The 27,940-nt window shown below is 47.8% G+C and overlaps 1 protein-coding gene across 3 annotated transcripts; it reads left to right on the forward strand.

Annotated features, from left to right (window-relative positions):
• The first annotated feature begins 1,440 nt into the window (after positions 1 to 1,440).
• On the forward strand, positions 1,441 to 26,084 carry Otulinl (OTU deubiquitinase with linear linkage specificity like). Of its 3 annotated transcripts, none has more exons than XM_038321976.1 (8): positions 1,441 to 1,608; positions 18,103 to 18,262; positions 18,348 to 18,379; positions 18,486 to 18,577; positions 20,205 to 20,354; positions 22,858 to 22,986; positions 24,145 to 24,414; positions 25,539 to 26,084. In XM_038321976.1, exons 1-8 carry the CDS (start codon positions 1,554 to 1,556, stop codon positions 25,710 to 25,712), a joined length of 1,062 nt encoding a protein of 353 aa, XP_038177904.1. In that variant the 5' UTR covers positions 1,441 to 1,553; the 3' UTR covers positions 25,713 to 26,084. The 3 variants fall into 3 exon arrangements, with proteins under 3 accessions (XP_038177904.1, XP_038177905.1, XP_038177902.1); XM_038321974.1 differs by lacking the exon at positions 1,441 to 1,608 and adding an exon at positions 2,734 to 2,761; XM_038321977.2 differs by lacking the exons at positions 1,441 to 1,608; positions 25,539 to 26,084 and adding an exon at positions 1,853 to 2,761 and having other exon boundaries at positions 22,886 to 22,986; positions 24,145 to 24,184.
• The last annotated feature ends 1,856 nt before the right edge of the window (positions 26,085 to 27,940 follow it).

Below are 27,940 nucleotides of genomic sequence, written 5' to 3' on the forward strand. Positions count from 1 at the left end.
TCATAAAGATTATTTTGCGGCAGGAGGGTGGGAGACTGCCTGGCTAATTTGTTTTGTAGCAGAGGAACTCCAGTAAATTGTATTATACCACAAGAAGTTAGACTCAGTTCTTTCAGTTTCTAGAACAGGCAATTTGTTCTGGTCACTGCTCATAACGTTGTTTAGGTTAAAAAGGCCCAATGGTCTTCAGTCATTAATTTTGTGTGAGTAGTGTGCCCCTATACACGCAAGGGATGGTTTACAGCTGCAGAAAACCACCCTCCTTGATGTTAAATATCTGAATTGGGCAAGAGATTTTTTTCTTCCCCCATTCTAAACACACAGCAAGCTTGGGAACATTTTTACTGCCTTCTGTGAATCCCGTGCTAGAAAATGTTTGAGTGACTGAGGTCAGACCTTAGATCGAATTCTGCACCAGCACTTGACCTGCCTCAGTAAGCCATTGAAACTCTACCAATCCCACGAGCAAGAGACAAAATGCACACTCAGAACACATGTCCCGTGCCAGCTCTCTTAATTGCCTGGCATTGTGTCACCAGCTGTTGATCTGATGGGGATTTCGGGAGGACACGATCCTCTCCCTTATTCTTTGTTCTGCGGCTCAGAAACGCTTGCGATGTTTCAATAACTTGTTGACATTGCCCCAAGGCTATTGAACTCAAATAAAATTCCAGGCTGTTTCCACATCTTTCTTTAGTTATGGAGCTTATTTTCCCAGAGACTGCCAGAATATTCCACATGCAAAACTGTTTGTATCTGGAATCCATTTACTCTCGAAAAAAGGGAAGTATTCATCAGGATTTTAATTTTTTTCCTTTTTCTTCTGGGGACAAGAAAAACAAAACACACAAATTAGGAAATGAGGAGCAAAAGAATCATCTGTCTATTTCTTTTTGGATCATTTACTTCTGTTAGCGTTTTTTTTTTTCTTTTCTTTTCTTAACTTTTAAGAAATTATTTTACAGAACCACTTTGTGTCAAGAATGCACTTGTTCCATCCCTAAACAGTTTCAAGCACGCACTAGCCGGTTCTGCTAACCCACAGAGAAAGGCGAGGAAGCCTGCCCCCACATAGTGGATGGAATAGGCCCCTGGGACGGGCAGATGCGTCTGGATTCCATTCTCTCGCTCTCTGGCGCAGACAGGGCAGGTTTGTTCCTTGGCGAACAGAGAACCAAGGCACCAGGGTGTCCTGGGCGGGCGAGGGCCGTCGGTCCCTCGACCCATCAGCCTCCCGCGGGATCGGAGAAGGTGGACCGCCCCGGTGTGCCCGGAGGAGCCCCGGGGGTTGAGCCAAGCCTCGGCAGCAAGCGACTGGCCTTCGAAGCTCTCTACGCCCCCACGCCCTCCACTCCAACCTCGCACGGAGGCCCCGCCCCCAGGGCCCGCCCCAGCTTCTGACTGGCCGCGGTACACGTCAGTCTGTGCTCGTGGGCGGGAGCACGGACCGCTGTCTCCACGGCTGAGCTCGCGATCGCGGCGACTGGGAAGCGAACAGGCTCCAGGCTGTACCGGGGGCGGAGGGTGCGCGCGGGTGGAGGCGCGCGGCCCGCATGGAGGCGCCGAGGAGCCCGCCGCGGGAGCGGGAGCGCGCTCGGACCCCCGCAGGTGGGCGCCGGTGTGGGTGGGCACGGTCTCCGGAGGGTGTCGCGGCGGCGAGGGAGGACGAGTGCTTGCGGAACGGGGGCGGCTGCACCTTAGCTCGTGGCGGCGTGGGTTGTAGCCGAGCCCCCGGGAACCCGAGAGAGGCGGGGTCTGCTGGCTGGTGTTCTCGGGGAGAACTGACTTTGTTGTAAACTAAGCTACCAGGGTTCTCGCCTTGCAGAGGATGTGGCCCACACCTTGACAACAGCCAGACTTGTAAACCGCAGAAAACACTCATGACTTAAAGAGCATACCAAGGGGACAGGATCGCAGCAGGTCGCTCTAGCTGCTCTGGCCCCTACGCCACTGGGTGACTGTGGTCTCCGTTCCAAAGACTTTAGAGGTGAAGGGTGTTTTTCCTGCCCATCCCTCAGTTGGTGATTGAGTTGTCTTAGTCAGGGGAAATGATGGGCCACGTGCCGGATTCTGTATTTCTCTCTCTACCACACCAAGAGTGTGAGCCTGGTACGGAAGCCGATCAGCGTGTGTTCTCGCTTTGGGTGCATTTGTGGGGTTGTTGGACACCAGGAATGCGTCTTCATTGCCGTCCTGGGTGCCTGCAGGCGTTCCTAACTGACACAGCAATGGTGTTGAGTGTGGTGGACACAACACTGTTCTAGATGAGGAACGTCAGTCCATCCTAGAGTATCTAGGTGGGAGTTAACAGCTATTCAGGACACTCAGTCATTCGTGAAATGAGTGTGCCCGATAAGTTAATACCTATGGCCTCTCCCAGCCTAGCAGTCTGTGATTGGCTTACCTCTTCCCTCAAAAGTTTGGAGAATGAACTCATTTCTTTTTTACCTCTGTGCTCCTCGGGTTATTATAGAATTAGCCAAATATTTCCTGTGGGTGTATCCAGTTGAACATCTTAATTTCGTTCCTTTTTTCCCTTCTCCCTGCCTTAGTTTGGCAGAGACAGGAAAGTTGGAAATAGAGGTAAGGACACAGCTGGAAAGAGCTGGTGAGGCTGAAAAATGCCTACTTTGGCTTAACAGAACCACCAAGAATTTTTCCTTTTTCTGCGCCGAGTTTAAGGTGTGTCGGTGCCGGGAGGCCAGGGAGAGAGTCCTTCCATTTGTTCCGGTCTGTGGTGTCTGCAGTATGTTTGCAGAAGGTGAGATTCAAGGATCAGATTATGGAAAACGTTTCCCTTCAAAATATAACTGCTGAGGGCCTAGAAGCATAGAAGCTCATCTTTGCTGGTTCTGTTGGGGTGGGGGGGTAGTGGTTTTAGAGTTGCTTGTTCAAGCTGAGATGGAGACAACCTTTTACTCTACGTCTTAACTCTGCTAAAAGAGAGACCCAGATTGGCTTTTAAGATAAGTAACCCCTGACAGAAACCGAAGAGACAACAGAAGAAAACCCACAGACCTGTCAGAGATTGAAAAAAGGCTTGGGGTAGTCCTTTTAAACTACTGAAAGTCAGAGGACACATGTCTTTGCACAGTGTAACCAGAAGGGCACTGCTAGAATGTCAGAGAAGGATGGAGCATCTTGAAGGTCACATTATCCAGTGCTCCCACGCTCAGAGGAGGCACGGTCACCTGTTGGGAGCATCCGATGGCACAGTAAAATAAGCTCATCTTTCAGCATCTTTGGCCAACCTCTGGGTTTAAGGAGGATGTGTTTTCCCTGAAGTCACCTCCGAAGCTCTTGCTTCATGGTCCTTAACTGGTGGAGGGGTTGAGATGCTGCTGTATGTCACCCACACTGTCTCTAAGTTAACTGGCAATGTCCACGTTCTTGGTTGTGTTCTGAGGGGCTACTCAGCTCCCTGATGGACCCCAGGGTTGGGCTTGAGAGACAGAATGCCCAGTGTGCAATGGGGGAATCCCACGAGCCAGGTCTCACATTCCAGCCACACTCGAAACAGCTTTGCTTTTTAGTATTTGTATTATATTGCTATCGTAGGTAAGATTTTTGTCTAAAGAAAGTGTTCTAAAGCTAAACTAAAATTAGGAAAATAATGGCTAGTATTTGTTTTTACTACCCCTTGTATGTTAGAGCCACTCATGCAATGTTGTTCTGGTTGTGTGTGGCTCAGGGTAGAACCGCTCATGCTCAGTGCTGCTGTTATCACTGTTATCCTCGACTTTCATTATTTAGTTGCTTATAGTTTATCCCTGGGTTAAGAAACCACTTTATGTGAACTTGTCTAGCCAAGACCCCCACCTCATACCTGGACTGTTCTGACAATTAAAAGGTGTATCCCAAATATCCTGGATTCCCTCATGCCCCAGCCCTTCGTCAGTGACTGACCTTGTCTATGAAGCAGGTGCTTCATGCCTGCCCTAGACAGCCTGCTTCCGTGGGTGATCACAGGTCGTCACAGGGCAGGTGAGTGGGTTCAGACGTGAGCTGGTCTGTGTTCATGGAGAGAGGCAAACTGGAAGTGATCAACCAAGTGAGGACGGATGCCCATGGTGTCCAGGCACCCCCCATCCATGGGGACTGCTAAGGATGGGTGCCTGTTCTGACGAGTGCCTGCAAAACTCAGGTTTTGCAAAAAAAACTTATGACAGATTCTTAACCATCATCTGCCTGGTCCGGTTCTGAAACAGTCCTGGCGCCTAAGCAGGCCCTGCAGGTCCTAGGGCCTCTTCAGCACCCTGAAGCTGTTCTCAGGGAAAAGGCTGAGTTGTCATTGTTATACAATTTTGTTGACTGAGGTGACTTGCGGGGTGTACAGGAGAAGAGAGACGGTAAAACTTTTCTCTTCCAAGCTTCTCCTAGCTATATGGCTCTTTCCTCGTGGCTACTGCAAGTCCCCAACTTTCAGGGGTTGATTAGACTAGTGGGTTCACCTGGAGGTTCTCCTTTCTCCCATGTCCACACGGCTCAGCTAATGAATGTACAGTTACTTAGATAATCTGTTTTCAAAAATCAAGGTTGTGCCCAACATGGTGCAACACATCTTTAATCCCAGCACTTGGAGTCGAAGGCAAGTGGATCTTCATGAGACCAAGGCCAGCCTTGTCTACATAGCAAGTTCCAGGCTAGCCAGGGATACACACTGAGACCCTGTCTCAAAAATAATTGAATCTCTGTGTCCATTTATTTGGTTGCGGTTAATTTCATGGAAGACTGACGCTTTTTCATAGCAAATTAGCAGGAAAGTTTTTCTGTGTTTTCTTGTTTTTTTCCAGTACCTTTTTGTACCTTTTTTAGTCTATTTAAGAAGCAACAAACAACTTTCCTGTTGAATTGGAGGCAGAGCAGACAGGTGGCATTGCGTTTAAATGAAAAAGATGGTAAAAAGTTTATGTTTATCTCCAAGAGATGAGGGACACCATCTGTCGTTACTGTTGCCAGGTTTCCTAGGAAATAAAAATTCCAGGAAGTACAGAACATAAAATATTATGGCTGATATATTTCTAAATTATGAATTTCATAGTAAATCTTTTTGTTGTTATCTTAACCACGTGACTGCAGCCCTTTCTCTAGAAAGCCCCGCCCCCAACTGACACAGGAGAGGACTATCACTAAAAGTTAAGGGCTGAGGGAGCTGGGAGGAAACTCGGTTGGTAAGTGTTGCCGTGCAAGCCATGGACCTGACTCTGGGTTTAAAGCATCCACACTCAAAAGCCAGGAGCGTGGTGTGTCTGTAATCTTGGTGCTGTGGAGACAGAGAGAGGAGGATCCTGGGGCTTGCTGGGCATGCAGGCTAGTTGAGTTCTGGGGATCCATGCAGGTGAGGCGAGTCCCCAAGCTTGACTCAGAAAAGCACCTGAAAAAAAAGGCACTTGATGTCAGCCTATGGCCTACATGCGCGCACACACACACACACACACACACACACATGTTCACACACTCATGCACGCACACATTCATACAAGAAAGCTTGCAGGGGAGGCAGAGAGAAAGTGGAGAGTAACTGATGTCCCACCATGTGGACATGAACTCCCCGTCCTCGGTGGAGGCACGACAACCTTCTTGGCCAGTTTCTGAATGGTGTGCGACTGTGGGTGGCCCTGGAGCTGGTGGTGGAAAGTCACTAGGCTTGTTTGCTGTCTAGGCTAGCGCTAGAGAGCTTTCCGCACTGTGTAGTCCCCAGGTTTAACGGAAGTGAACTAAATCCTTGCCTGGCGCTGAGAGACTCTGTCCCTCGGTCTTAGGACAGCACCTGGTATACTGAGAAAATAGATTAATGATCTGTGACAAGGAAATCTCGGCTGAGCTTCGGGCTGTGTGGAGATACAGGAAAGCAGTGCCCCGAATTGGCCACTCGGATGGGTTACATGCTGCACCCAGCAGAATGGCCATATAGGAAAGAGGAAGTGGAAGAGATGGCTGGGGCCAAATGCAGTCAGCCACCAGCTCCATGCGAAGTGTTGCCTGGGTGTCGTTTTGCTTGGTGTTTGCAAGGGCAGCCAGAGAGTAGGTGGGCTGCGTACCTTGGAGTGGAAATATAATGAATGGACTTAAGAATACAAATACCGAGTCCCTTCATCTCAGACCTGAGACTGTGCGGGACTCTGGCGTGGGCATCCCTTCCTCTAAGCAGGAAGGTAAAAATCACTTCAACCGAAAGAGTTTACATCATGATTTATTGAAAGTCTATTCATCTATTTTGTATTTTAAATATTTGTTTGGCACGAGTCTGGGCACTTAGCTGATGTCTACAGTAGAAGACTGTCTCCTGCCTTGTTCTACTCTTTATGCTTTCTTTCTTGTCCCGGTGGCTTCTCCCAGACAAACCTCACTGGCAGCTGTTTCTCTTCTTACCCCCTCTCCGTGTGCACAGGACCCTTCATCAGAACTAGTGCAATCAGTACAGCTGGTTATTGGATGGGTCTTCAGTCCATACCCATGGCATCCTCGTGGCGCTAGCTTTGAATAATGCTTTGTGCTTAGGTGAAGGTGAGTTAGTTCCCAGCTATTTAAAATCCCATGCCTGTGCGCCAGTGTGATTATCCGTCTAGCACAATTTGCAAGCACGCTGAAAGGAAGGGGTCTCTGGAGGAGGGGAGGTGGTGGGTAATAGGCTGGTTGGCGTCCGGAGACCTGTTCATCGGGCAGGGGGTTGAGGGGTGAGAAGCTGAGGTCCAGGGCACCCAGCTCCATTGGGCCAGATGCCCAGCTCCCTCCTCATCCCACTACAGTAAAACCTTCCTGCTAGGTGACCACTTCACATTCTCACTTCCCACTTTGGATTTACATGGGGTGTATTATTAAAGGAAGAGAAACACACTGGTGACTCACGCTTCTGACATGCACCTTCCAAGCCGGAAGGGACCACTAGGCTAGGTTTAGGTGTAGTGGGATCACAGAACACCACCAAATGATTGAAGACATATCTTTTTCTATGTTGGAGGTCAGAGGTAGCTAGCTTTCCATGGCTAGGATGGGTTCTGTGGTGTCTGGAGTCCAGGGCCTTTTCTTTCTCATGTGTTTCTGTTTTTCATCTATTCTTTCTACTGTGTTTCTACACAGAACATGGCTTCCACACCCACGGTCTTATTTTGTACAGAAACATGAAACATCAGTCATTACACTTACATTCCAGGTATCAGAGAGAAAAAGGGTGAGAAATAGGCCATTCTTGATGAGTGCGCTCTCTCTCGCTCTCTCTCTCTCTCTCTCTCTCTCTCTCTCTCTGTCTGTCTGTCTGTGTGTGTGTGTGTGTGTGTGTGTGTGTGTGTGTGTATCCCTCTCTCCTCTTTGGGATGAGGCTTCCTGTAATTCAGAGTAATATTGATCTCTTTATGTGGCTGAAGACAGCCTGGAAGTCCTGATTCTCCTGCCTCAGCCTCTCAAGTGCCGAGATAACAGGTGCTCTCCTCTATGCCTGGCTGATGATTCTGTTTGGAAGTTGAGCGTTGCATTCCGTGCGGAGTCCACTCAGCACAGCTGCGCCAGCGTCCAGAGAGGATGGAATGAGCCTTCCCCCTGAGAAGCCATGGGTCCCCATTGAAGTTCCATGTTCTTTTTCTGCGAAGGGAGAGAACAGACTCAGGGCGAGCTGGTTAGGCTGTGCCGTGGAGACCTAAGTGCTGGATCCTGAACTCGCAGATGCACTGGATCAGTCAGCCAGCATTTATTAACCATCTCCTCTGGACCTAGAGCATGAAGAAAACAGACAGTCCGGGTCCTTAAGTTGTCCACAGTGGGGGGAGGTGGGCCGTCGAACGTAAACACGTCTGTAAATGGACAAGCACTGGGCAAGGACACCGTGTGCCTCGCAGAAGAGAGTGGGTTTGCTAAGCCTGGGGTTGGCAATGGGCCAGACAAGTGACATTTGAGTTGAGAGCTGGAGGAAAGTGTGACCTAGGCCATGGAAGAATGTTCCAGACTGAGGGAAGAATGCAAGCAAAGTAGGGGTAGGGGTGCGCTAGGAGGCCCCAAAGGGCATTTAGGGGGAGAGGCCAGAATGGACTGAAGGGGGCCCTAGGTGACCTATCCTGACATGCCTGGAACTCAGGTATGTCTCAGATACGGGACTTTCAGGACTAAACCCGGGAGAGTCCCAAGAAAGCTGGGGTGAGTTGGCCCCTGCTGTGGGACCTCACAAACAGTGGTGCATCTTCTCTCATTACTATTCCAGAAATGCTCCTTTTCAGTTAGGAATAACTCCTGCCGTAAAGAACTCTTGACTTGTAAGCCAAGTGGGCCTCTCACTTGGCAGAAGGGAAGGAGAACTACACTCAGTTATAGTCAGAGCACTTGGGCAGTGCTGATTTTCTTTGTTTGGGTTTGTTTCTCCTTTGGCATTTAACCAGTGTCTGGTATGTTTGAAGGAACAGAAATGGCCAGGCATGGAGGGAGCCCTTGTGCTCTCTGTTTTCCAACCCTGGCAGTACATTGAAATTGCCTGGGAATGTCGAGTGAAGAATGGGCACAGCCCAGTAAATCAGCCCCAGGGGAAAGCAGTCTGACAGTTCCACCACCGTGCCCTGAGACATCAGTGTGCATGCAGATCCCAGCTGTCCTGACAGGACACAGATTCAGCTTCAGAGGAACTCAGGGGTCCGTTTCTAAGAAGCCCCAAAGCATTACTAATGGTACTGCTCTGTAGACAGAATAGTACTGCTCTACCAGGGTTTGGTGAATTTCCTTTGAAGCTGTCAGCTTCTCTATGGAGAGCAGAAACATGGACGTATGGAAGGTAGATGAGTTCACAGGTGAAGAAGGGAAAGATGGAAGAGCTGGCCCGTGGGTCTCCTACTTGTAGGCCATCCACAGGATCACATTGAGCCCCACTTGGGACAGATCTTGGCTTTTCAGTCCTAGGGTGTGGTTGGGTGTTCCAGCGAGCTGTCACACTGACTGGCACATGTCTTCTTATTCTTGGTTACTGAACCCGTTCCTGAGGCCTTTGGGTAGGAATGTTCCATGGTCGACACGCTCTTCTTTTCCTTTCCCACTCCTTGTCTATGGGACTTTATTTCTCACTCAGTGGCCGCCAGATGTAGATATTTCCTACCAATAAGACAAGGAGTGGACAGATTTCCAAAATAGATGATCCATCTATCAGTATTTTAAAATGTCAACCCACACCAGCTCCACATAAAAGCAGATTGGGGACAGGAAGGTCAGTTAGAAGGATTAGTAGCTATTAGCAACAACACCCAATGGTTGCGTTAGAAGATCGCAGTCTGATATTAAGGCCTGAGAGTGGACCTGCACAGGCCAGTGACGTCAGACCTAGCAGGGATAAAGGCCCTGACTGGCTCTAAAAGCATGGAACCTGCACACATGACGCAGACAACCCATCCCACGTGCTGACTGGAAAGTTAGGCACCAGTGTCGGAGAGTGAGGAAAGCGTTAATTCAGCTCAGGGGCAGATTGGCAGAATCCGTGTGTCTGGATGGCCTTTCTCACTATCCCTTAGCTAGACTCACTTCCTAAACGCCAGGCACTCCTCTTAGGAAGACTCCCTCTCCACAGATTGTTCAGTTCCGTAGAGAGGAGGGCCAAGGATGAGCATCCCAAGAGAATCTTCTAGACTCCCTCCCATTGGGAAAGAGCGAAGAGAAAGAAGGTGGTAGGAGTCACGCCTGTCCTCCAGGAAGTCTCTCCACCTGGGCTCTTGAGAACTACTCTGGCCCTTCTCTCCTTTCAGAAGATGAAGCCCTGGCATAGAGCCAGAGGACGTTAAATTGTCAGCAGGGTTCAGAATGGGAATTTATGGTCTCTTGGGCTTTTATCAGTTTGTAGCTGTGCAACATATGATCTAGTCTCAAGATGCAGTAATTCAAATGTCATCAAGAGCAGAGTTTGGCAAGTCATAGTTGTTGGGTCTCTGAGGAGAACAGCTCAGGGGACGACAGTGATGTCATTAGGGTGAAGGGCACCTCCCTGACTCAGAACATGGGGTTCAAGTTCTTATTTCTGTTCATCTTCTCTGGGCTTCAGTGTGTGCACCTCAGAAATGAAGCAAGTGTGCTACAGCCCCTCCAGTGAGCAGATCCACTGTGAGTGTGACGCAGCTCCTCCAGTGAGCAGATCCACTGTGAGTGTGACACAGCTCCTCCAGTGAGCAGATCTCCTACGAATGAAGAGCCAGAGCTTGTTCACAATGTGATCCTTCCCTGTGTACCCTCCTCTCTCCTTGTGTAGGGGACCCTCCGCAGAGAGCCAATGCCAAGCCTTGCCCTTGGATCATCAGCCATTCATTTCAGGAACATTGATTGACACCTGGGCAGAGATATGGACTTAGTGGGGTATTCTTTTTCTCTGGGGTGGTGGTTGTTGTTGTTTGCTTGTTTCTTTTCTTATTTTCCAGTACTTGGGTTTGAACATATCCCACCCCCACCCCCACCCCCTGCATGAAAAGCTAGCAATCTATTTCCAGCCATCCTTGAGCCTTCTCTATAAAATAAAAAAGGAATGTTAAAAGATTCAGCATTAGCCTCAGAGGAGATTTCACACTAGTAGATAAAGCCATCATAGGTGCATAGAACAGGCCTGTGTTAGGAATAAGGCCAGCAATGTGACAGAGGAGACCCCTCACTGTGGACAGGATAGTGTCCTGTCCTGCAGTGTGTACGGAGCAGGCCTGCGGTATGGAGAGAGGATTGGGGGTGCTCTGAGGCCTGAAAAGACCTAACATGCTGGCTGAATTCAGGCCTTGGAGATGCAACAGAATTCTAACCCTGCACTTGTGTGGAAGATGGAGAAAGTTACCCCATGATAGGAATCAGACTTGCTCTTTATGACTCCAAGAAGAGCATTGCAGGCTGTGATCGCAAACCTGATTCTTTGTCAGCCCCTAATTCAGACTTGCCAGGGCCGTTCTTTAGACGTATTGACTGAGAACCACAGCAATGGTGAGATCCTGGACAACTGCGCTGGTCTTCTTTGCTTTCCTTACCTTGCTAGCTCTTCTGCCCTTTGACCTTAGATCACACTCACAGCCCAAGGAAGCCTTCCCCAGCCTGACCTCGGTCCTATGCTTTGCTATTTTTCAGCTCTGTTCATGCCCCCTGGAGGTTGCCTCAGTGGGTTCCATCTGTCTATATCTGGGAGTCTCTGCCAGTGCAGTCCAGCTGTTGGGAGTCTGGCTGATTTGTAGGAACAGCCTAATCTGTGTTGATAGAATGAGGGTAGACTTAGCACTAGGAACGTAATCAGAAAAGGGAAGTAACCGCCTCGAGAAGGAAGTGTGTTCCCAGGTGAGAGGCGGGCAAGCCCTGGTTACGTCACGGGTTCTGGGGAGATGGTCGCAAAGACTATGCTGAGCGGATCCTGGTGGGATAGTGCAGTTTCGTCTTGATCCGGCCTTGATTCATCATCATGTGTTAAGCGTTGGACCATGGTTTAGGGCCACCTAGGCTGTGTGATTTGCTTAATGTCTTGAATCTAATAAATGACAGAAGGAAGGCAAGATTCCAGAACACACAGACAGACGGATAGACTCATGCACACCCCATTCTGCAGTCAATTTTCTCTCCTGGGCCATGCCACACTTCTACCCTTCCACAGAAAAGGATCAATTCCGAGCTCTTTGATGTAGCCTGTCTGCACCTACAGCTCTTGTGTTTTCATTGCTGGTGGGCTGTCAAAACCCTACCACAGTGAGAAAACTAAACTTCTCTTTTAAGACAACGGGTCACTTTTGACAGTTCTAGAAGATACGCAGAGTAAAAGGAGACAGCTCCGACTTACAGTGTTCTTACAGAACACACAGTCCTCCCTGAGTCAGGCAGGAGGTGATTTCCAGGTGTATTATGGGTACTTTCAGTTTCCCAGGAGTCCAGAGTGAGAAGGCTGCATCTGTGGAGGCTGCTGCCTACTTGAGTAGGTTACATGCCTCTCTGCTTACGACTTTCAAGATAGAAACCTTCCACTCAGTGCTTCTCTTCCTTGGAGAGAATCACATGGTTCTGTAGTTGTTGGCTTTCCTGATTCTCTAAGAGGAAGAGCTGGTCTTTCTTAATTGAGCAGAACTAACACCTGCGATACAACTCTTACCCTCACCGTATCAGTGAATGACGAAGACAGCTTTCTCCCAGCCACAACAGAACACAGTTGAGAGTATCTGTTGCTTGTGAATTTCAGTGTAGTGTTAGAACACGCCCCAGTTTTTTTTTAAACAGGAAGAGTGTACCCTGGTCTGTTTCAGTGGTCCCTCTGCTACCTCAAACATCAAAACACCATTGCCTTTTCTATCCTTCTAGCTCAAATTGTCTAACTTCTCCCTGGTCTAGATAGTAGCCCTTGACATACCACTGCCGGGAGGTCATGGAGCTGGACGCAGATGAGGTGTTGGTGTGTGTAGAAAGAGCCACGGTACCGATACTGTCCTGAATAAGATTGGGCTGAGGACAGCTCATTGGTGGTGTGTGTTTGGTTAGCATGCGTGGTTCAGTAGTTAGCATGATTCAATCCCTAACACCGGAAGGTAGTTAAGGCTGAAGACTGCGGTAGCCCATGGGGAGCTGGAAGCAAAGAATTATCTAGAACAGCTCTAGAAGTCTTGAGAAAAGTCAGTGTTGCTGCTGAACTCCCCCAGGAGCCCTGCCCAAGGCTGTTGAGCCGGATCTTCACTCGGTTTCTGGCTTTTCAGTGTCTTTTAGGTTTGTTTTCAGGGCTTGGTGTTTTCCGCCCACTTTTGGGTTTCCTGTTTTAATGTTTAAATTACTTCAGCTTTGATGCGTTGTAGAGAATGGGGGAGTTTTTAAGCATTTTACCACGCATACACACCAAAAGCAAAACAAACAACCCAAGCCCGGTGATTTTTGTAGTTCTAGCCAGTTATCTCTCTTGCCGTAAAAGGTGAGCACAGATAAGGCTGTAGGGTCAGGCATTTGTACCTGCTGTAATTCCTCAAGGAGCCTAATGCCTGTTTCTCCTGATGGTTGGAGACATACTTTAATCCTGGCAGTTGGGGAATACATGAGACATATATTAAAAAGAAAGAAAGGGGAATGAGAAAGAAAGGAAAAGAAGTGTGTTGCGGAGCTCAATGGTTCAGTGCAAAAGTATGAAAAAGGAATTTTGCTTTTTGCCCCTTGACAGGCATGAAAGAGAGTCAGCTCCCTAATTCCTGACAACGTCTTTCTTTCCAGCCTCCTCTCACGTCCCACACTTGCCAGAGCTCTCTTTACTGAACTCTCCCTGCCTACCCTCCCTTTGTTCTCGTGGGATGTGGGATGACTTTGTCTGTGGAGGTAAAGAACCCTCTCCTTCTTTGCTTTCCTGCACCCTACTCACGACCCAGCAGGACCCCTCTCTGAGGCAGGGGGTGGAAGTGGGTGGTGATTGCAGAATTGTCTTTGGTGGGAAGAGGGGCCCTCTGAAGCTTCTTATGTCCAAAGTGTTACCCTCTCTCAGATGCTGTTTGATTCAGTAGGAGTTCATCAGACTTGTCCTCATACTGACTGACAGTCTTGTTATGCTGTTTTATTCTTCTGTCTGTTTTGAGTTTAACATATTTATTGGCCCCAAAACAAGAGAACGGTGTGTGTGTGCCTGTGCATGCGTTGTGTATGTGGGTGTGTGGGGGTGTATGTGTGTGTGAGTGTGTGTGTGTGTGTGTGTGTGTGTGTGTGTGTGTTATGTGCATCAGGCTGTCAGGTGTCTTCTGCCGATCATTGCTTTATTCTCTTGAGATAAGGTCTCTTACTGAATCTGAGGCTCACTATTTTGGCTGGGCCGGCTAGCAGGTAAGCTACTGGTATCCACCTGGCTTTGTCAGTGCTGGGGTTACAGGCACATGTGACTGTGCCTGGTCCTTATGTGGCTTCTGGGAATTCAAACTCCGGTTCTCAGGCTTGCCCAGCCAGTGCTCCTTACCCACCGGGCCATCTCTCCAGCTCCGAGAAAAGGATGTACATTGTTCTCCCCTACAGCCGTAATTGGACTTACTACCTGTGCTGATTTGAAACTGCGTTCAGCTTCACGGTCACAGATAGGAGGACAGCCAAGTGCTCAGGCAGGCAGCTTCCAGAACTACATGGCTGCTGCCTTTGATTACTGGCTCTGCCATGTATTGGGCAACTCCCATTAGGTAGCTGCTTAATCTTTTTGTCCCTAACAGTTCTCTAATCTACAAAGCAAAGGTGGTTAGAGTAACCGCAATGAAAACAGTGGTAGTGTTTGTTGTGTGCTTAGTGTAAATGATACTGTGGCCAGCCCTTCTCTGACGTTTCCTTCACGCCTTAGTGTAAATGATACTGTGGCCAGCCCTTCTCTGACGTTTCCTTCATGCCCTCCAGCAGGTCTGGGCCTTCTGTCTTGGGATGGTAAAATGCACAGGCCTGTACAACACATTGGCTGTGTACCAGAAGCCGTTCTGTATTCTTCTCTTTCCTGACTTAGAGATGGAGGTGGAAGGAGGTTCCTGTGGGGAACTGGGGCTCCTCTGTGGCACTGTGGGGCTCAGAGGCAAGAAGGAGGTGATCCATGCATAACACCGCAGCCCCTTGGATGCAGTGAGACACAGGTTCTTCCTACTCCTTTGACTTAGAAGTGCTGCTCCTAAAAACATGGTCAGAGAGCAGCTTGTGTGGGTCCTTACATGGCTGTACAGCCATGTCTGCCTCATACATGCCCTCTGTCCTGCCAAGTTCCATCCTACCCACCTCTGGATGGCTCCCACCTACCCACACCAGAACCCCGTGATTATGCTCCTTCACCCTTCTTGGCCTGAGTTACTTAACCAAAAAAAAAAGTTGTGAGCAACTAAGACATGGGGTCAGCTAGTTGTCTCTCAGCCTATCGATGAATTTATGTGTTGGAATGTTAAGAACGGACCCGTGTTGTTTTCAGGTAAAAAGATGAAACCGTAGACCATCATGCTAAGTGAAATTAGCCAGAAACAGAAAAGTATCATGTGTTTTCTCTCATATGTAAAAAGTTAAAAAAAGAAAAGATCTGAAAGAGAGGCCTGTTAAGGGAAGGGGGAGGAAAGAGGGGGGACAGGAGAAAATAGATCCTGTAGGAGCACAGTGTGTTCCTGTGTAGAACTGTCATGGTAAGCCCCCCAGTTTGAGCAGTGGGTGCAAGGAATCGAGAGAGACCCGGAGTGCAGGCCTGTGATCCAGGTTGTTTCCTGGTAAGGTGCTCAGAAAGCTGCCTTCTTGTTGGGTTCATTTTGAGGATATGGACAGAAGGCTGGGTTGGGGCAAGGGAGAGAAAGAGACAGGAGAGGGAAGAGACATTGGGAGGAGGAGATGGGGAGGGGGAGAGAGAAACTGAGACAGAAAGGTATGAACAAACACAGAAAGAACAGTTATCTTCAGTGGGCTGTCAGAAAGGCCTTATTCTGAGGAGAGATGCCCCAAGGGGCTGGGTGGTCCCTCAGATAGCATCTGAGGGATGAGCAGTGTGGAGGGCAGGACCCGGTCTTCACTGCAGTGGCTGTGAGCCCTCCGCTGACCCCTAACATATACACGAGTAACAGTCTGAGTGATGTCAGGTACTGTACAAAGTCCCGCCATCGGAAAGAAATGTGACTGACCTGTGCATTCCGGAGAAACTCGTTCTCTGGATTAGTTCAGAAACACACCCTCCATCGGGCAGTCCTCACAGCATTGGGTCCTCTCAGGGTGGCAGGAGGGTGCTCACGGACCTCTTTTGGAAGCCAGCACCTGTCAGAACTGACGGTGTGCAAATCCCTTGACCCACCATTTCTTCTTCTTCAAATTATCCTTAAAGACAAGCCGCCAGGACTCCTTAGGGGATGTGAGTAATGAATGCTGACTGCTTGCCAAGGCATTGTTTGTAAAGAGTGCAGAACTGTCCAGATGTTTGTCGGTAGGCAATGCACACAGACCAGCGATGCCGAGGAACTGGGCATTCATTACACAGAGTGTTCTCAGGGCTAGACGCTGGCTTCAACCCCTGATGTTGTCAGAAAGACGGAAGGAGTCAATCTCTACATACAAGTTATGTGTGGTGTTCTGTTTTTCAAAAAATATTTTTACAGCTACCACATGTTATATATTCATAGATAATACTATCCTGTGAATTCAAGAATTTACTAAAAGTAACTGTGTGTGTCAGAATTATCAGTGGAGAAAGCCATCTAAATTAGTAATAATCTAAAATTATAAATGTTAAACATAGGATAGCTTTCTATTAAAAAGACTTTTTTAGGACCTTTAAGTTGTTAAGATTTATTTTATTATTTTACTTGGGTGTATGTATGTGTGTCTGCGTGAGTAAATGTCATGTGTGCAGGCGTGCACAGAGGCCAGAGGAAGGCATCAGATTCCTTGAAGCTGAAGTTACAGGTGGTTCTGAGCCACTCAAGGTGAGTTCAGAGAATCAAACTCAGGTCCCTTGGAAGCACAGAAAGTGCTCCTAACCACTGAGCCACCTCAACAGCCCGTTTTTTTTTTTTTTTGATGTGTATGTGTCTCATGTGTGTACATGTGTCACTAGTGCCCAGAACCAGGACCCCTGGACCTAGAGTTTCAGGGGTGCTCGGAACTGGGGTCCTCTGGAAGAGCAGTATGCTCTTTTTTGTTTGTTTTATTTTTTTGAGACAGGGTTTCTCTGTGTATCTTTGACTGCTGTGGAACTCACTCTGTGGATCAGGTTGGCCTTGAACTCCTGGAGATCTGCCTGCCTTTGTCTCCCAGTGCTGAGATTAAAGGTGTGCACCACCACGCCCGTCCTGAGCAGTGTACTCTTAACCACTGAGCCATCCATCTCTCTAACCCCAGCTTTGTGTTTTTAAACAATAGTTTGCTAAATTTCTGGGAAATACTGAATATAATGATTTGAGCGGCCAAATAACTTCTTTAGATAGATAAGCATTTTAAAAATGCTCTTTTAGGTAATGGGAAGTATATTTTAATATTTGCTCCTGGTTATTTTTTTTCCTGATTTGTTAGTAAATTCTTTCTTTATAGGGAATATAAATACACATGAAATATCCAGATGACCAAAAATGATGAAATCATAGGTTCCGTGCTGATGAGGGTTTTATTGCAGTTGGTCAATGGAATTTTACTCAATGATCTGTTGTGGAGGAAATTATTTCAAAACAAACCCCAGGGGTTTTGGCTACCGTTCAGAAGTCCTCTTCCTCATTTGTACTTCAGCTTGTCACACACTCAAGCAGAATGTGACCGGAAATCTCCTGGACACAGCAGAGTACTGCAAGCTCATCCGCCGGTCCCTTGCCGCTTAGTTTTTTGCCTTGTTGGACCAGGCATCACATGGGCATCTGAAGCAGCGAATGTGGAAAGTGGTACCCGTGCTTCTGCTGACTGGCTCACTCCTGTGTGACTCAGAGGATGATGCGGCCTGTGATGCTCCCAAACAGCAATGGGTGACCGGTCACCGGAGCCTGCCTGGAGTGGAACCAAGAGGTCCTTGGCAAGAAATGAGCGTGTGCCCGCCCTGTGCTGGTGCTTCAAAATGTCATTTCACCCCTTTTCCGCAGGGCCACCTGCGTGGTACAGTCAAGACAACTCAGATCAGGGTAGTCAGGTGTCACAGGCACACAGTCTCCATGGTGGAAACAGGATTTGCATTCAGGATTCTGAAGCTCACGCTCCTTATGTCCATTGCAGATGATTAGTTTTGTAGAAAAAAGATGTTTTATGTGACACTGATTGTGGGAGAAATTACATGATGCTTTAATTTTGGGTTTAGTGCTTGAATGCTTTAAAAACGTGTATATAGGCCTGAGGGAATATCTCAGTGGGTGGCTTTTGCCTCTCGATTGGTTGTGATGTTGTTGTGATGTTGAGCGCTTGTAATCCCAGCATTAAGGAGGCAGAGACCAGTGGATCCATAAGGTCAGTCAGAGACCACATCCCAAAGAAGGTCCATGATACCTAAGGAATGGTGCTAGTGATTGTACACACTCACACACACACTTACACACAACTGTACCTCATATACTCATGCATCTGTGTACACACAAACCTGCACATCTACGTACAGACACAAAAATGCATATAAATCGATGATAGACACTTGGGGGCAAAATTATCCAACGTGTCACATGTCCCTTAAATGTGTAACTGTGTTAGGCATGTCTGTTTGTTTTGTAGGAAGTGACCAGGTTCACTCCTGGATACTGGTTACAAGCCAAGTCGTTAGCATTACCTGGAGAGCAGCAAGAGCCTCTGTGACGATGATGGTGTCGTTTCTGTCAGCTTCCCTCTGCTACTTCAGAAGGCTGCATTTACATCTAGGGCACCGGCTGAAGTGGTAGGTCATCCTGTCATCTTGGCCTTTCAAAGACACCCTTGCCCTACAGAAAGTTTTTATATGTAATGTTTCCTTTATCTTTCAGGTGGATTGGCTTTCTGCAGAGAAAATTCAAAAGTAAAGACTTTAGTGCAATCGTTTTCTTCCTTTTGAGGGCAGAGGAGGCTAGGGAAAGGAGAAGAGTGGGCAATTTCAGTTGCCTTGTATTTTCTGTTTTGCCCAGGAAACCTCAGTGTGGAGGCAGAAGTAGATTTACTCAGCTATTGCGCAAGAGAGTGGAAAGGAGAAACGCCGCGTGCCAAACTGATGCGGAAGGTACGGTACGGCTGCTTGTGGCGGTGTAGGCAGGCAGTGTCTGTCGGCATCAGGGTGCATTCAGTTCTGCTTTAGCAAACCCAAAGGTCCACCAGCACCAAATGGGATGTCAGTTAAAGCTGCAACCTAAGTTCGGAGCCAAGTAGCTGCTAGGTGCTGGCTTTAGATCTTGTTCTACCTTGCTTTTCTGCTGCTGATAACACAGTCTGACCAAAAGCAGTTTGGGGGAGGAAAGGGTTTATTTGACTTCCAGTCATTGTCCTTCACTGAGGGAAGTCAGGGCAGGACCTGGAGCGAATCCCACGGAGGAACCTTACTTACTTACTGGCTTGCTCTCAGCATCTGGCCCAAGCTTACCTGCCTAGGGATGGTGCTGCCCACAGTGGGCTAGGCCCTTCTGTGTCCGTAGTCAGACTATCTCACAGGCGTGGCCACAAGGAAGTCTAGAATAGCCAATCCCCTCAAGTGGGTTCCTCCTCCCCAGAAGGCTCTAGGCTGTTGAATCAAGCTGAGAGGTGAGCTAACAAGGACAGACTTCAAGCTAGAGTTTATAGTGCTGAGAACAGGAATCAATTAAGTCTGTAACTTGAGAAAATATGAGTCTTCGGATCTCTGGTCTTTTAACTTCTGCACGTGCTATGGGGACTCTTCACTTGGGGGGAATCAGACACCCTGCATAAGACCTTCGAGGAGATTTAGGATGTTCCATTGGAATGATCTTGGTAAATGTAAATCTCCCCAACAGCGTTGCCCACTCCTGTCTTTTGGTGGGGGGGGAGGGAAGGAGGGAGAAGTCCAAAGTACTCTTCGGTGCGGTCTTAAAACTCTACCATTTTTCGCTGTGGTTAAATTGTACTCCTTATCAGCCCCAAATGACCTGGTTTTCCAAGCTGAGTCATCTAAACCAGCATGAGGCAGACTCCACACATAAGACCCACTTTAAAGTTCCATCCATAGGGCCACACTTAAGTGACTCAGGGTAAAAGCACTTGTTGTTAGTATGCTGCTGGGGTCAGGAGGACCATTCTCCGGCTTCCAGGTATGCACTAGCATGTGCGTGTGCACGCACACACACAATAGTGATATGATGATTACAGCAATAAAGTTTAAAGATAAAATAGGGGGCTGAAGACATGGCTTAGCTGTAACGAGTGCTTGCAGTTTGTGCATAGGGCCTGAGTTCAGCTCCCAGCGTCTATATCAAGAGGCTTACAGTTACCCACCTGTAACCTGTCACTCTAGCTCTAGGGAATCCTACACCTGCTGTGGGCCCCCGTGGGTACCTGCGCTCATGTAAAGACCCTCCCTCTACACACACACACACACACACACACATGCGCACACACACATGCACACTCACACACACACACAACATTTAAAAATAAATCTTCAAAAATTTGTTCTAAAATACACAAAAAGAAAACTTTTTAAAGAATAAAAAGGACATCGTATATCACTAGTCCACTTATTCGGGTTATTTGGGAACCATCCCCCTGTGGAAACACGCCCACTCGGCATGTTCACTGAGACTTCACTTCCAGGGTGAACACTGAAGTCTGTGTTCACGGAGCTCACACTGGCGTCTGATGTGGCGGAGTTCATTCAGACCGCGCTTGCCTCCCGACAGGCTTACGAGGAGCTGTTCTGGAGGCACCATATTAAATGTGTTCGGCCAGTGAGGAGCGATAACTACGGTGCTCTCAGGTCCGTGCTGTTCCAGATCTTCAGCCAGGGTCTCTCCTTCCCATCATGGATGAAAGAAAAAGACATCGTGAAGGTACAACATCCCATTGTGAACATGGGCGTGTGGGGGCTCCCGGTCCTGGCCGGGTAGCTTTGTGTTCAGGATTCTCATGTTGAAGGAGTGTTGATGGGGTTGTTTGGCTGGTCCTCTCTGTCTCTTTGCAGATAAGCCATCTCAGCATGCCGGTATTCCCAGTTTTGTTAGTTTTTAATGCTCTTAAGCTTTTCTCAAGGAGCGCCCGTTCTTCGTAGCTAAGGAGGTCTGATAACGCGAGCCCTTTCCACTATCACATAAATGTTTGTTTATTAACAAATGCATACAGAATGTAGTCACCACCCCAAGGTTCTCTCATATACCTCTGTAGTCAGCTGTCCCCAGACCTCTGGTCTGCACACTTTCTAATCTGCTTTCTGCCCCTATGGTTTGCTACTTCCAGTGTCATGTGAACGGAATCGTCTACTCAGCCGTCTGCCTGCCTGCCGTCCGCTAGCAGTGAACATTCATATTTCCTCCATGCTAACCCAGGAACTGAGGAGGATTTTTGCTCTGACAAGATAGTCCTTTATATGACCAGAACACACTTTTCCCACAGTTCAAGGGCATCTGGATTGTTTCCAGTGCTTAGCTTGGAATAGGGCAGTTAGGAATAGCCTTCTATGGGATTTTATAGGTATAGTATCTGCTTCTTTTAGGCAAATGACCAGGTGTTAAATTCCTGGTGCTTTGGGAGGTGTGTGCTTAACTTTCAGAGAAACTGCCACATTGCTCTCCAAACCTCCTTGGCATTTTTGTATTCCCACCACTATGGTGACCCGACATGGTCACTAGCACTTAGTATTGTTGGGTCTATTTGTTTTTAGGTATATTTTGTTTCTTCTTACTCATTTATTTGCGTGGGGAGGGGCACATGCCATAGCATATGTAAGAGTCAGAGAACAGTTCTGTGAAGCTGGTTCTCCCCTTCCACCTCTGCATGGGTTCCAGAGATTGAACTCTGGTCGTCAGACTTGCACAGCAAGCTCCACCCCCCACTGAGCCATCTCGTCAGCCCCTCCTTCGCTCCTAATGAGCAGATGTTGAGTATCTTTTCATGTATGCATTTGCAATCTCTCTCATCTTTTTGGAAAATTATCTACTTAAACCTTTTGTCCATTTTTATTGGATTGTGTTTTCTTACGTTTTGAAAATCCTTTGTATATTTTGAATATAAGTGCTTTTTTGGATATGTTAGTTCCAGATGTTTTCTTCCAGCTTACATTTATTTTATCATTTTCTTAATAATTTATGACAGTATGGTCTTTTTTATTTATCATATATGTGTGTGTGTGTGTGTGTATGTATCTTGCCTGCATGTCTGTCGGTGCACCATGTGATTGCACTGCACAGGCAGACCAGAAAAGGGCAATGGGTCCCATGGAACTGGAGTTACAGACAGCTGTGAGCCACCATGTGGGTGCTGGGAACTGAAGCCAGGTCCTCTGGAACAGCAGGTACCCTTAACTGCTGAGCCATCTCTCCAGTCCCAGACATATGTTCTTGATGAACTATGTGAATTCTTGTTTTGGATGCAGTATGCCCAATTTAGGATGGTGGAGCAAGAAATATAAAATATACACACATATATACATACACATATACATACACACACACACACACACACACATACACACACACATATATGGTCCCATGTGTTCAGTCTCCTTGATGACTTTTATTTAAATTTGTTTTCAGTACTTCTGTTTCATATCAAATACTTGTCAAATAAATGTTGTATAGTAACCCTGCTTCTAGTTAATTAGAGTAAAGAATGTGACAGAAATCCTATGTTCAAACCCCAAGTTTGCCGGGCGGTGGTGGCGCACGCCTTTAATCCCAGCACTCGGGAGGCAGAGGCAGGCGGATCTCTGTGAGTTCGAGACCAGCCTGGTCTACAAGAGCTAGTTCCAGGACAGGCTTCAAAGCCACAGAGAAACCCTGTCTTGAAAAACCAAAAAATAAAAATTAGAAAAAACCCCAAGTTTGTGGGATTCTGTATTCACTACCCACAGTGGAATAGGTTCTTATAGACACCATAGTCCAGCCTTTGAATCTCCCAGAATGTAACCCAGAGCTCTGGGAGATGGGTGGCGTTGTTGTTCGGTGATAGTGGAAGATGGGGCAGAGGGTAGAAAGGTAGGAAATGCGGACTAAATCTGTTCTCAGCTGATGAGGTACAGCCAGGTTGGGAAGCGTACTGTACCATTGTGGAGCCCACTCACTAATTGGTGTGCCCTGCTTTTCTAACTACCAGTGGCTTCTAACAGGTTACATCAATGTTACAAAGAAACATTGTTTTTTGGGGCAAAGCCCTAGATTGAGGGTTTTTTAGACTATAATCTAGACATGACATAATCCACACATCTAAAGCTCCTCCCTTATCTGACGTGGTAGTCGTTCCGAGACAGCTGCCCGAGATAAGACTGTGCTGCTGCGTTCCTGATGGCGCCCACTGAGCGCTCAGACACTAATCATTGTTGGCATCTACTTCCTTTTCAAGCTTCCTGAAAAGCTACTCTTTTCTCAAGGCTGTAACTGGATCCAGCAGTACAGTTTTGGACCTGAGAAGTACACAGGTTCCAATGTGTTTGGAAAGTTACGGAAGTGCGTGGAGTTATTGAAAACGCAGGTGAGTATGTAGGGAAAATTGAAAGATAAATGACTGGAGATGAAAGCATCCATCCCAAAGGTGAGTCAGGCTCCCTGTAACGTGGGGCAGAGCCTGTGCGGAAGGGGAACGAAGCTGAGCGCAGGAGGCTTCCTGCTGGCTGCGGTGACTTGCGTTCTCTTGCTGAGTAGTAAGCCAGAGTTAGTGTTTTATGTGATGATGGCTTGGCATATTGTGGGGTAGAAGCTTCAGGGGCTGCACTGTAGACCAGACACACGAAGGGACGTTGTACAAAGTCTAGACCTCAGAAATGCCCTTCTGAAAGCATCCTGCTCACACAGGTATAGCATAGGTGCAAAATGGCTTTCCAAGTCACAGCTTTCTTGTCTCTGAAGAACTGTGAATAGTTTATCCCCTGCATGGTTATTGTGAGGGTGGGAGTTGAACCTCCAAACTGCTTTGCAGATTGAGCTTAGGCAGCTTCTCGGGCTGTTCTTCACTGGCATAGTCTCCCGGCGACCCTATGACTCCCAAGCACTTTTAGAGAACCGATGTGTTTGATGGTTTACCTAGTGGTATGTTTTGAGAAAAGCGATTTTATTTTGTTTCTTATTATAAAAGTAAGGTGCTTGTGTGTTAGTCTGGTAGCTCAGGCTTCTCTTACACCATAAACTGGGGGCTTAAACAACCAGTGATTATTTCTTGCAGTTATGAAGATTGAAAGTCTGAGGCCAGGAGGCTAGCAAGAAGTGACATTTGGTGACAGCCCTCTTTCTAATTTATAGACAGGTGGACAGTGTTTTGTTCATGCTTGTTTTGATTTGTCATCACATGGCAGAAGGAGAGCCAAAAATGGCTTGGCTTCCTCTTAAAGGCACACCAATCCCAGTCATGAGAACTAACCCACAGAGGCTAATCACCACGTAAGAGCCTCATCTCCTAAGCTTATCTCCCTGGGCTAAGACATTCAACACATGAGTTTGGAGAGAGCAGCCCACTGCTGCATCCTTATGGTTAAAAAAGAATCAAATAGTCCCAAAAGACAAACATGAAAATGTAAAATTCTGCCTTCCTCTGCCACCCTCCTGCCCTCCTCTCTGGCTTATCTCATTAGTACTTTACAAATTGTGCGGTGGTTTGTACATCCATGCAAGCTCCCACTTACCCCTGTGTCTGCAGTGGACCGAGTTTAGTGGGATGAGAGATTATCACAAGAGAGGCAGCATGTGCAACATCCTCTTCTCCGACGCCATCCTGGAGTATAAACTCTACGAGGCTGTGAAGTTCATCATGCTCTACCAGGTCACGGAAGTGTATGAGCAAATGAAGACGAACAAGATAATCCCCGGCCTTTTCCGACTCCTGTTTTCCAGGGAGTCCTCCTCAGACCCTTTGAGCTTCATGATGAATCACCTGAATCCCATGGGAGACACCTGTGGACTGGAGCAGGTGAGTGGGGGCTCCCAGTGTGTGATCCACGGATGACTCGGGAATCCTCGTGGGCCCTTAGGGTTTCTGTTTAGCAGTAAGGAAACCACCTCCACAGAGGTGGCGGGCTGAGGGTATTGGGTTCACACGTGTGAAAGAAGAATAGTGGGCCTTGTGGCTGGCTGGTGCGTCCTCTGAGTCCGAGGACCCCTTGGACCAGAGAGGGCTGGTTCATAGAGCCTCGGGACCACACAGACACTAACTGGGAAAGCGCGATCATCATGAGGACGCATTCGGTTCCCTGTCACAGACAAGAGTTAGTAGCAACTGTAAGGTCAGAGAAAGCTCCTCACCATGACTGAGGTCTTTTGTTCACTTTTTTTCTGTCTCGAAGAAGCGATGAGATACATGGCATCTTCACTAAGACATCAAATTGGTTAGAAAGCAATGCAATTCTTAATAACAAGCACTCTCCCCTTCTCTCCCCTCCCTGCCCTTCCCCTCCCTTTTCTCTTTTCCTTCCCATTCTCCTTTTTCTATTCACTTCCTTTCCCTATTCCCCTCCCCTCCTTTCCCCTCCCCTCCTTTCCCCTCCCCTCCTTTCCTCTCCCCTCCCTTTCCCTCCCTTTTTTCCTTTTCCTATTCACTTCCTTTCCCACTTCCCTTCCCCTCCTTTCCCTCCCCTCCTTTTATCTCCCCTTCCTTTTTCCCTTTTCCTATTTACTTTCTTTCCCACTTCCCCTCACATCTTTCTCCTCCCCTCCTTTCCTTTCCTTCCCTTTTTCCCTGTGAGGTAAGGTCTCACTCTATAGCCCAGGCTGGTCTGGAACTCACTGTGGAGCCTAGACTGGCCTCCAGCTCATGACACTCCTCCTGCTCCTCCCCCAGAGTGCTGGCATTGAAGCTGTGAGCCACTGCCCTGGCTTGAGCTTTCCTTTCTGTTTCTGAATAGTTTCCCCTGATTTCCTCTCGCTGAGCATGGTCCTGCCCTCCTCCCACACTGTGGGCATTTGTCCCTGAGTCGTGCCCACTTGCTTTATGGGTAACTATGTTACAAAGCGGGTTGTCTCATAAACCGCAGCCGGGCTCGTCGTGGTGGGAGTGTATAAACACAATCTGTGACCTCGTTCTCATCTTGTCCCCAGATTGACATGTTTATACTCGGGTATTCCCTCCAAGTAAAGATAAAAGTGTTCCGACTGTTCAAGTTTAACTCCAGAGACTTCGCAGTCTGCTACCCTGAGGAGCCTGTCAGGGAGTGGCCAGAGATCTCCCTGCTGACCGAGAATGACCGCCAGTACCACATTCCTGTCTTTTAAGTCTCCCATGGACTGAACATTGGCTTTTCTCAGTGACAGCGGTCATACTTGCAAGAGAAATATTTCTGAAGAGCCCATGGTACCGTTTTAGCCAAGGAGGGCACTAAGACCTACGGGAACACTGGGTGGGGAGAGCCACTGATTTCCTCCACTGCAGCACACATTTGGGGTTTGGCAGGTTGGAAGAAATCTCCTCGGTTCACACCATGACGCACCTTTGAGACATAGAGAGACTTCATGTGAACAAAAAGAGAAGGGAAATGGCTGACCTCGGCTGCAGGAACTTTTCATCTCTGACCTTTCGTTCTTTATCAAGAGGGATCTCTCTGGGGATTCGGGACGATCATAAATAAACATGTTTTATAAGCATTACCTTCCTGGGATTCTTTGTTGTTTACTAATTTTGTAGAACCAACTGATTAATGTTAAAACATTGTGTGTGCAAGAAAATTCACAGAACCAACTAACCTGGCCTCATGGGAGCTCACAGAGACTGAGCCGACAACCAGAGAGCCTACATGGGACTGGTCCCACCCACTCCACCCCCTTGTCCACCATCCACCTCCGAGGCAGGTAGACCTTCCTTCTTCTGGCCTGAGCTCTTTCCCTTTCTGTCTCTCTCCCAAAGAGGTAGCTGCTGCCATGGCTCCTCTCCCTAATTCTCTCTCCCTCTCCCTCTCCCTCTCCCTCTCCCTCTCCCTCTCTCTCTCCCTCTCTCTCTCTCTCTCCACTCTTTCCCCTTCTCCCCTTTCCCTTCCATAACCCACTAAATAAATATCCAACCTCACTCTACATGGCATGGCATGCCTATCTGTCTCTGTCTCTCACCTGCCTTGTGGTCTCATGGCCCACTGCCCACTGCCGCCACTCAGGGACCTGCAGCGTTTCTGCCTTATGCCCCTCAGGGAACAGCAGCATTTTACTCAAGCATATGGGACTCCTAACAGTGGGAGCAGGGGCTGTCTCTGATTCTGTGGCCTGCTTTTGGGACACTTTTCTCCCACTGGGTTGCCTCATTCAGTCTTAATAGAAGAAGAGGTACCTACTGCAACTTGATATCCCTTGGCTGCCTGACATCCATGGGAGGCCTGCTCCATCTGAAGAGAAACTGAGGAGGATAGTAGATGGGGGGGAAGAGGAAGGGGGGAACTGAGATGAGAGGAGAAAGGGGAAGCTTTGGTGGGGATATAAAAACAAAATATTAAACTAAATATTGTGTGCATTTACGTACATGTATGTTTGCATACACACACAAATAAATGTATTTGTATATATATACAAACAGACACTTGTTTGTAATATTGTACAGTTTCTTTATATCTTTGCCTTTTGTGGGGAGACTGTTGAGTCTGGCCAGCTTATGTGGTGTATTTAAATAAAAGAAGATAAATTCTGTGGATTCGGACAACTGTATGATAATTTTGAACTGTCATAAAAACATTAAGCTATGTTTTATTTAATCTTTACATTTCCATTTAATGAGTGGAATCTTGTGATTGAGTAACATCCCAGGTGCACGAGGGCTCTGTGTCATCCCAGAATCCCTGAAGACTTTGGTTCAATGGCAAAATCGAATTCAAGTGCAGGGAGGACTAATGGATCAGTACTCTGACCTTGAAGGAAGTCCGACATGGACACGCATCCTGACTCTCCGGGTGGCCGGGATGTGATGGGCAGGCCCATAAAGGTGGAAGAGGAAATGAGAGTTCCTGAGTCAGAGGACACTGTGAGCTATGAGAGCATCACTAGCTTTGAAGATGGAGGATGAGGCCACAGGTAATGCATGCTGGGATCTCTAGGAACCAGAAAAAAGCAGAATCGGATCCTCCTCTCCAGCCCCAGAAGGGACGTGGCCGTGCCAACACCTTGCGTTTGGCTTGCTGCTGTCTCAGTCAGACCTCTATCCTCTAACCCTGTAGGATAATGGATTTGAAATAAGCCTATTTTTGTTGTGTTGCGTGAGTGGGGGGCAGGGTCTCTTAATGTATCCCTGGTTGGCTTGGAACTCACTGTGTAGACCAGGCTTTCCTCAAACTCACAGAGATCTGTCTGCCCCTGCCTTCTGTGTGCTACAATACCACACCTGCCTTAGTTAGGGTTTCTATTACTGTGAAGAGACAACGTGATTACGGCAACTCTTATACAGGAACACGTTTAATTGAGGCTGTCTTACAGTTCAGAGGTTTAGTTCATTATCATCATGGCGGCACATGGTGGTGTTCAGGCAG

This window comes from Arvicola amphibius, chromosome 3 (genome assembly GCF_903992535.2).
Source record: "Arvicola amphibius chromosome 3, mArvAmp1.2, whole genome shotgun sequence".
NCBI classification, from domain to species: Eukaryota; Metazoa; Chordata; class Mammalia; order Rodentia; family Cricetidae; genus Arvicola; species Arvicola amphibius.